At 43.5% G+C, this 9,385-nt stretch overlaps 1 protein-coding gene across 1 annotated transcript; it reads left to right on the forward strand.

The window, feature by feature from the left end:
• Positions 1-961: 961 nt before the first annotated feature.
• Claudin-18 (claudin-34) lies at positions 962-1,600 on the forward strand. Its single transcript, XM_027432710.2, has one exon. The coding sequence runs from the start codon at positions 962-964 to the stop codon at positions 1,598-1,600; it is 639 nt and encodes a 212-aa protein (XP_027288511.1).
• The last annotated feature ends 7,785 nt before the right edge of the window (positions 1,601-9,385 follow it).

Genomic DNA, 9,385 nt, shown 5'->3' on the forward strand with positions numbered 1-9,385 from the left:
AACTTAAAAATGTGTGTGTGTGTGTGTGTGTGTGTGTGTGTGTGTGTGTGTGTGTGTGTGTGTGTTTAGGGGCAGTCACCAGTAATTCCAGGATTCAAATGCATCTTATTTTATTTTGCATCTTCCCAACAGGTTTCATGATAGACATTATAAAATAAATAATATGATCATACTATAGTATGTACTTACTATTCTCTCTCCAATTTAGATTATTACCTTTGTTCCCAATGGTCATCTGTTTGACATGTGATAAGTGAAGAAATTTGCTTCAGGTAATGTACAGCAGAGCACTGTATGTATTTTCCAGGATCATATAACCATATATTACATTTAAGATTATAAATTTACTTGTTATTCATCTGTTTATTCATTTATTGATAGGTATATTGGTTTTGTAGAGACAGGAGTTCATTATGTAGCCCTTCTGGCCATGAACGTCACCACTATTATAAATAATGCTATGATGAACATCATTATGGGTAAATATTTGTGATCGAATGTCATTGTGTGTCTGGACACACGGAAGTGGAACTGTTAATGCCAAGTGAAATGGCACACGCCTTTATAATCCCAGCACTTGGGAGGAGGCAGGCAGATCTCTGTGAGTTCAAGGCCAGCTTGGTGTACAAAGTCAGTTCTGGGATGGCCAGAGCTGTTACACAGAGAAACCCTGCCTTGAAAATCCAACAAAGAAAAAAAAACCCAAAACCAAAACCAAACCAAACCAAAGTGGAACTGTGTGCACTGTTAAGCTGTCAGTAATTACGGCCCTGCTTTGAGTTTGCTCAGTCCACACTCATAATAGCACATCCTCACTTTCTCAAACATAGCTGATTCTTCCCTCTTGGTAGTTGTCCCCCAGGGAACACTGTCCTAGGCCTAAGGAAGACATAAGCCCCCCCCCCGCCCCCGCTTATGCTGTACTGTATTTCTTTGCAGTTGTCCCGCGTTCGCTGTCACCATGTTGCTGCTCAGCAGAAGTGCCAACTGTCAAGTTGGCGGATTTGCTTTGGCATCCATAGCATGGATCCTTTGCAGCGTCTCCACAGGCCTGCCGCAGTGGCGAGTGTGGTACTTGAATGAAAGCCTGTACTCTGAGCCTTCGGTAGCCTTTATAGGAATGTGGAGAGTTTGCATTTACCGCCAAACCATCAAGGTCAACAATGCCAGAGAGTGTCATGACTACACCTATCATGACAACTTTGTTCCTTGGAATATTCGTATCGTTCAACATCTGTTACTGGGCTCCAACATTCTCGGGTTATTTGGGACACTTGCCACCATTTTTGCTCTTCGGAATGTGTACACACGGAAAGTACCCAAGAATGCCACCTACAATCCGTTCATCATTTCGGCCATTCTCAACATTGTTGCTAGTACCTTCGTCCTCCTTGCTGTTTTATGCAATTATTTCTCTGTCATTCACAAAGCAGGAATTGCCTTCCCACCATATTTCCATATGCCTTTATATCCACCTAATCAGAGAATTGGAATTGCTAATGTAGTGGCAAGTCTAGCTGCCCTCATGTTTTTAGGCACTGGCATTATTTTCCTTTCGTACACTTCTCCTGTGGAAACCCAAGTATATCCTGACGTTTGAAAATTTACTTCCAGTTTATATCACCTTCCAATTCCCAGGGATTATAGCAAGGATGATTTTCTGTTTGTGTGTTTGTCTGTCTCCCTCCTTTCCTCCCAGTCCCTCCCTCCACCTTTACTCTTCCCCTCCCTCCTCTCCTCCCAGTCACTCCCACCCAAACTTCCATCTTTGTCTTCCCCCCATCCAGTCTGTTTTCTTTAAAAAAAGGAAGGAAGGCCTCTCATGTATACCATCCAGCTATGATACATCAAGTTATAGCAAGTATTTTAAATTTAAAATTTCCAAGGACTGAACAACTACACCCAAATAGCCCATGACAGAAAATGGACAAGCTTGCTTTCTATTTTATGTCTTGTTCCATTATTTCATTGGTTGGATTATGGGCTTTTGTGAAATAAAATCTTGTTCACAAGCTGATTTTGTGAGATCTGAGTTTTGATTGTTGTTGGAAAAGGTAAATAATAAGTAAACACACTATACATGGAAATGAATATTGGAATTCACTAATCTCTCACATTACTCTCTGAATCTGAGGGAGAAGCAAAAGCAGGCCTGTGTCCCCTGTCATGACAATTCTATCTTTGTAATGTTTTCCAAATCTTGTGTATATGTTACAAGACTCAGCTAATCTGAAGTTTTACGGCTTCCCTCCTTCCTTTAGCCCATTTTTTCCCCAAAGTGTTTAAATTCTGTGCATCACATCCTTTCATCCCCATATATTACAATATTATTCTCTAAAAATGGGCAGTACTTGCCTAAATATATCATGCCTTCCAAGGCCTAAATATCTTTTGTTCATTTCATGCTTTCAAATGCTTAAATATCTCGTTATCAAGCACCAAAACTTCAGTCTTGGATTGTTTGGTGACATATTCCTGGCAATATATATTTTATCCATATGCTCAAGACACTTTTGTTCTCTAATGCTTTTATTATACACAGAGGCAGAAAAGGCTCAGTCAGTAGTGGCTTCTTTCCTCACAGTAACCATGCTGCTGCTCAGGTTTTTATATTGGTGAGGACGTTTCCCCTTCCTTTCTTCAAGGGTCTGTTTTTCTGTGGAGCCCTAGACTAGCTCCACAGTGCATCATTCATACAATACTGTGTCTCAAAACTTTGTGAGCATGCTCTCGACATAATGCATTTGGTGACTCACCTCTGCTTGCAACTATACCTTACTTTGCTCACATTCTTGGCAACCTGTGGGTTTTGTTACAGGGATGATGGACAGAGGGCAGCTCCAAGTCCTGCCTGCAGCAGTAGAAGATGCAATATGCATTTTGAAAGTGTCTCTGAGTACAAGCCATCTGACCCTAAGGGAGCACAATGCCACCACAATTCCATGTCATTCTATGTTGCCTCCATTTGAGATGCTACCTTTTACATATAGTAATATCTGGATAATATGACTTTCTTAGGGTATTTGTGCATTTTTGACACAAAAACACAGCTCTCACTTTGTAAGGAGTAAGAGATAGTTTATTCTGGAACCAAATATGAGTGGCCATAGTCTGGAAACATGGGCTCAAATACCACGATCATGAAGTTTGTATCATTACACAACAAAAGAAAGTAATAGACCATGGCACTTTTTAATTTTTTCAAGACATTAAAACAAAACAAAACATGACTGAGAGTATCAAGTAGCTGACTTAAAGCAAATAAAAAAAGCAAGCAAACAAACAAAAAACCACTTTACTGTCAGCCTCCTACATTTGCCTTTGGTTTGGTAGAAGCTAGTGGTCTTTCTGTACATTCCAAAGAAGAATAGTAGTCAAACACAGGTGATGGTGATAGCTATAAAGGGAGCTGTACATTTCCCAAAATAATCTGGTTATGGACATCTAACATCCCAACTCTCCATGATCACGGAAATAAGTTCTAACAAGTCAATCAATATTGTAGAGTCTTGGTTATTGTTTTTACTGTCTGTAATCTTCACTTTACCATATTAGTGCCTCAAAACTACAGTTCTTAAATATTTTGTGTCTAGATTAGTGCAAGACTATGGTGGTTTGGATGAGAAGCAGATGTAGTTTTGTTTGGGGAGGTTAAGAAACATTTAGGAGGTAAAGCCTTGCTAGAAGTACTTTCCTCATCTGTCCAACGGGCTTTAAGAACTTCTACATATTCAGAAGGGCTCTAGCAACTTACCCATATGCTTAAGGGACTCTTGGAATTCTCACATATATGCAAAGGGATCCATGGCTTTTTGTATGCCCAAATGCCTCTGGAACCTTCCCTATCTGTTCAACAGGCCATCTGGGATCATCCAAACCTCCATAAATGGGTTTCAGATCAATCACTTCTCATGTAGGGGGATTAAGATACTCACCCTTCCTTCACCTAAGCGGGAACTGTTTTATTTCTACCAAAAAGAGCATGAAACATACTCCCTATGACAAAGGAAGCTTCAGAACCTCCCATATTAGACCAAGAGGACTTCAAGTCTACCTCTTCTGCTCAAATCTTTCCTTCTTATAAAAACAGAGCTGAAGACCCTATCACTACTTCCCATGGAAGATATAGTTTTCACATCTGCCCAAGGGGCCCTGAAACCTTCCATATCTGGGTAAGGAGCTCTGAAACCTTCTACATTTGCTCAAAGGGCTCTGATCCACATCTGCCCAAGGGTCACTGAAACCTTCCACATCTGCCCAAGGGGCTCTGAAACCTTCCACAACTGCTCAATAGGTTCTGAAACCTACATCTGCTCAAAGGGCTCCAGAACCATCCACATCTACACAACAGGGCTTCAAATTTATCACTTCTCATGGATATGTCCTCAGACATTTCCCCTCTCCCCAAGTGGGCCCCAGGCATTCTAATTCTAATATCCAATGGAGATTGACACATGACCCCTTTATACAAGAGGGCTTCAGAACATTCCCATTGGACCAAGAGGACTTCAAACCTTCCCCTTTGCTTCTGCCATATTGTGGGAAGAGGGGTCTCAGATATTCTTCTGCTAAAATAAACCTAAGTAGATCTACCACTACTCAAGGGAACCTTACATCTGCCACATCTGTCCAAAGAGTTCTCAGTCACCCTTCTACTACCAAAGAGAGCTTGAGACATTCTCTTTCTGTCCAAGGAGCTTCAAACACTCCATCTCAGCAAAAGAGAGTCTTGGGGCTTTCCATTCTGTCCAAGAGAGTAGCCAGCAATATCTTACTAACAACCAGGGCCTCAGAGTATTGTACTCTGGCCTAGAGAGCCAAACACCAACCTCTGCCTACAAAGACCTCAGATCTACCAAAGGAGACAGAAACATCTACCTTCCGTCCAAAAAGGCATACTCCTCATGAAGCTAAACTAGCATCTTCCCTTCCATCCAAGGAGGACTAAAAATGGGGAGCTGAGCCAGGCAGTGGTGGTGCACACCTTTAATCCCAGCACTCAGAAGGCAGAGGCAGGCAGATCTCTGTGAGTTCGAGACCAGCATGGTCTACAAGAGCTAGTTCCAGGATAGCCTCCAAAGCCACAGAGAAACCCTGTCTCAAATAAATAAATAAATTAAATAAATAAATAAATAAATAAATAAAAAGGGGAGCTGAGATCTGTTCTCTCTTACCCAGGGAGAACCAATCCCTCCCATAACAAACAAGGGGGTCTCAGACTTGCCCCATCTCCATTAGTAGGCCACAAATATTCCTACATTTTCCAATGCAGCCTTCTAAGAACTCTACTGGAAAATGGGATATGGAAACTTATCTTCTGTCTCCAGGGAGCCTTCAGACATTCTCACATTCTCCTTCCAATCAACAGGGCTCTGAGCTTTCCTACTCTTATGAAGGTGACATCAGATATAAGCCCTTTAATAAAAGGGGGCTCAGATTTTTCCACTCTGGACAAGGATGCCTTAGACTTGCCCGCTTTAACAAACTGGGTCTCAGACATGCTCTTTGTGACCAAGGGGAGGGCATTCAGAAATTTCCCCTCTGATCAAGGGTGGATCAGACCTTCAACTTCTGCCCAAGGGGACCTCAGACCATTGTCTTCTACCTAGGGAGTCCTCTGATCTTCCCACTCTGTCCAGTGGTGACCTGCATGGGTCCTATTCAAGAGGGGGTGTCTGTGACCTATTCTCTCTTACTGAGGGAGCTTCAGATCTTCTCCTTCTACCTCAAAGCCCTCAGACTTTTCGAGTGTTACCAAAAGGGCCTCAGACAAGCTCCATCTGACCACGGAGGCCTTTAGATCTTCCACTTCTGGTCAATGGTGAATCAGACCTATTGCCACCCAAGGAGGCCTCAGACCTTCCTCAATGGACCAAAGAGGCCTCAGACGTATACTTTCAGAACTGGGGGGAATTCAAATCTTTGACTTCTGCCAAGATGGCACTAGACATGCCTCCAAGATCTCTTGGCCAAGAGATCTAACCAGTCTGAGCAAGGGAGCCTGTGACCCACTTAATAGGGTCTTGGACATGACACAACTAACAAAAGGAGCCTCATATACTCCACCTGTATGCAAGAAGGCCTCAGAACTTCCCCTTCAGCCCAAAATAGCCTCAAATATGTCCCCTCCAACCAAGTGGGCCTCAGGATATTCTACTCTCCTCAAGCAAGCCTCAAACATTTTCTCTCTGAATGAGAAGACTTCAAACTTCTTTCTAAGGGAACTTTATAGTTTCTTTCACCACGGGGGCCTTAGAATCCCCACCACTGTGCGAGAGAACCTGAGACCTAGCTCCTCTCATCAAAGTCTCTGAAAGTGTCAGAGGTACCATTTATGCCCAAGAGGTCTTCAGATCGACTCCACTAAGGGAGCCTTAGACCTTTCCCATCTGCCAAAAGGGACTTTAAGTCTATTCCCTCTAAGCAAACCCAACACCTTCATGTTTTGCTTAAGAAAAACATATGAACACTCTCTATTAACCAAGGAAACTTCAGATAGTCCCTTTCTGCACAAGGGGGTGGTGATGGGAGGGGCTGAGACATGTCCTTCTGATGATGTGGGCTACTGACCTGGCCCTGTGACCCAAGTGATCTCTGACCTTCATTCTCTGCTCATGGGTGCTTCAGACATCCCCCACAAGACCAAAGAGGCTTAAGAGCCACGAGAACCTCATATCTATCCTTTCAACTAAGAGGGCCTTCAATTTTCCATTCCTGAACTCTGTAGCCAGGCAAATACACCTATGCCCAAAGGGACCTCAGAGAACTCTTGAGTAAAAAGTTTAGCATGGAACCTATGCCATCTACATTCAAATTGGTCTCGGGAAGTAGAGAGGCCATATCCATCATGGCAACACCTGTATAGCTGATTATAAGCTTAAGGGGAACATGTAACAAAGGACTGCTTGTTACAAGAATGCTCAAATTGCAATGGAGCTCCTGAAGATTTGGGAACTGGTGAGGGACTGCCTGCCCTATTCTACAATGTGCAATTTACCCTGGGACATTCACCCTCTCCAAAGGTCTTATATCTTCCCGCTCCAACAGTTTCCCCTTTTGAATGATGTAGTCTAAGACCTTCCCCACCTAATAGTTCTGACAATGGAGCCGTGAGTTTCTCTGAACAAGCCCAGGATTTACAATCTAGAGTCTGGAACCCCAATTATCTGCTTTCAAGGCAGTCGTGAGAAATGGAATGACCTGCACATATCTGGACAAATGAACACAAACTAGAGGCAATCTAGTCAGGGACAGCTATCCAACCTGCTTGAAGAAAGTGGAGACTGGCAAATGGTCTCCTCTAGGTGGATATTCTAAACTGTGACGTGCTGGAACCTGCTGAACCAGTGCTGGGAACTTCCTCCACAGCATAAGGTACAGGGTATATTCCATTTCCCTTCCATCCAGGGCTATATGGGACTTTCCCCTTCTGCCCAAGAGGGTTCAGACCTTCACCTTTGCCCAATTAAGCTGCAGAGTTTTTCACTCTCACAAGAGGATCTCGGTTCTTCCTCTAAGGGCCATTACTTCTTCCCATTTAATTGGAGGGAATGTTAGATCTCTCTTTTAGACCAAATTCTGCCTCAGACTTTATTTATCCAAGGGGGTCTTAAACATTGTGTGTGAAGAAGCTTCACACCTTATCAAGCAGGCCTCAGACATTCCCCTTGTCATTGAAAAGGCCTCAGACCAAGTGTAACTTAAACCACTCCCTCTGCATAAGCAAACAGAAGTGGGGGCTATGACCTTTCCACTTTGACTAAGAGGACTTTCGACACTCCAATTTTGCCCAAGGAGGTCTAGAACATGCCATTCTGGTAAAGGGCCCCTAAGAACAAGGGGGTTTCAGACCTGTATTCTCTGTTCAAGGGGGCTTCAGGCCTACCCCCCGTGATGATGGAAGCTTTAAAAGATCCTCTTATGTTTGTCAGACCCATTCTGTTCTAACAAAGATGGCATAGAGCGTCTGTCTCAGCAAAGTAGCTAGGCAAATACTCTTGAGACCCACAGAACCTCAGACATTCTTGGTTTAGATCACAAAGCTGAATGAACCTAGCCATCTGCCTTCCAGGTGTTCATTAGAAATTAAATGTTCCCATCTTTCATTCATAGACCTGAACAACTGAACCTAATTCTTGAAATGTCACAGGTTGGGACAACCACGCATCGTGTTAGAAGAGTGTTGATTGTTCCCTGTTCTGAAGATTCCATGACATGTATGGGTATTTGGAACAGGGAACTGCTGGAAACTAATGTGGTAGGTAGTTCTGGGACCTTTCTCTACTGTACAAGTTAGTGTGGGACCTTCATTTGCCCAAGGAATGGGGAAGTGTATCTTCCCATTCTAATTCAGCTGGGGCATTTGCCCCTCTGGCCAAGGAAATTCAGAATATCCCCCTTTCCTGAGTTCTCAGAACTTCTCTTTTGACAAGATTGTGTCCAATCCAACCTCTTCTCAAGAAATACACATTCCCCATCTGATAAAGGTGCCACTAGAACTACTCCTGGGTCAGTTAGCTCCATTCCTTCTTCTAACTAGGTGAACTGAAGACACTCTCTCTCCCAAGGTAGTATGGAAACCACTGGCTTTGACCAAGGGGAACTTTCCCTTATGTCCAAGGTGACATACCGTGTGTCCCTGATTCAGGGATCAGCAAAGCCTGCCCATTACTCTAAGGGGACCCAAGACCTATCCTTTAACTAAAAGGGTCTTAAATCTTCCCCTCATGTCCTAGGTAGTCAATACCCATGACAAAAACAACAGACCATTCTGGACTGTGAGAAAGAATTGGAACATGTGATGGGGGTCCCTAGCAAAGAGGGACCCAGTGTTCCTCCACTGCACAAAGTATGCTTAACTATTCTCCTTTAGCCCAAGTGGATCTGGGATCTTTCTGCTTTACCCTACTCTGCCTGACACTTTCCACTGGGGCAGTGGACCTTCCCCTTCTGCTCAAGGGGGCTACACATCTACTCATCTAATCCAAGTGTCTCAGATCTTCACCCTTATTCAAGTGAGCTTCAGAGATGCCTCTAACCATGAGGGTGCTTAGCGCTTTCCCCCTTCTATGATGGCCTCACATTGTGGGGCCTAGGTAGCTGATTTAGATGTGGGGCTTTGTGGGTTTAAGCTTGTGTCACTTACTGATCTACGGGTATATAAGCATGCCATGTCATACTCTTGCCACCTCACATGGGGCCAGGACCACAACCTCTCCATGATGGACTGTGCCTTCTCAAACCAAGAGCCAAAATAAATCTTTCCTCTCTAACGTTTTGCCAGGTATCCTGCCACAGAAACGAGAAAGCCATTCACATTCTTCTCTCCTTCATTTGTCAGATGCCAAGACGAAGAAAACAAAAGAAAAACACAATCACTATGTTC

Source organism: Cricetulus griseus, chromosome X (genome assembly GCF_003668045.3).
Source record: "Cricetulus griseus strain 17A/GY chromosome X, alternate assembly CriGri-PICRH-1.0, whole genome shotgun sequence".
Classification (NCBI taxonomy): domain Eukaryota; kingdom Metazoa; phylum Chordata; class Mammalia; order Rodentia; family Cricetidae; genus Cricetulus; species Cricetulus griseus.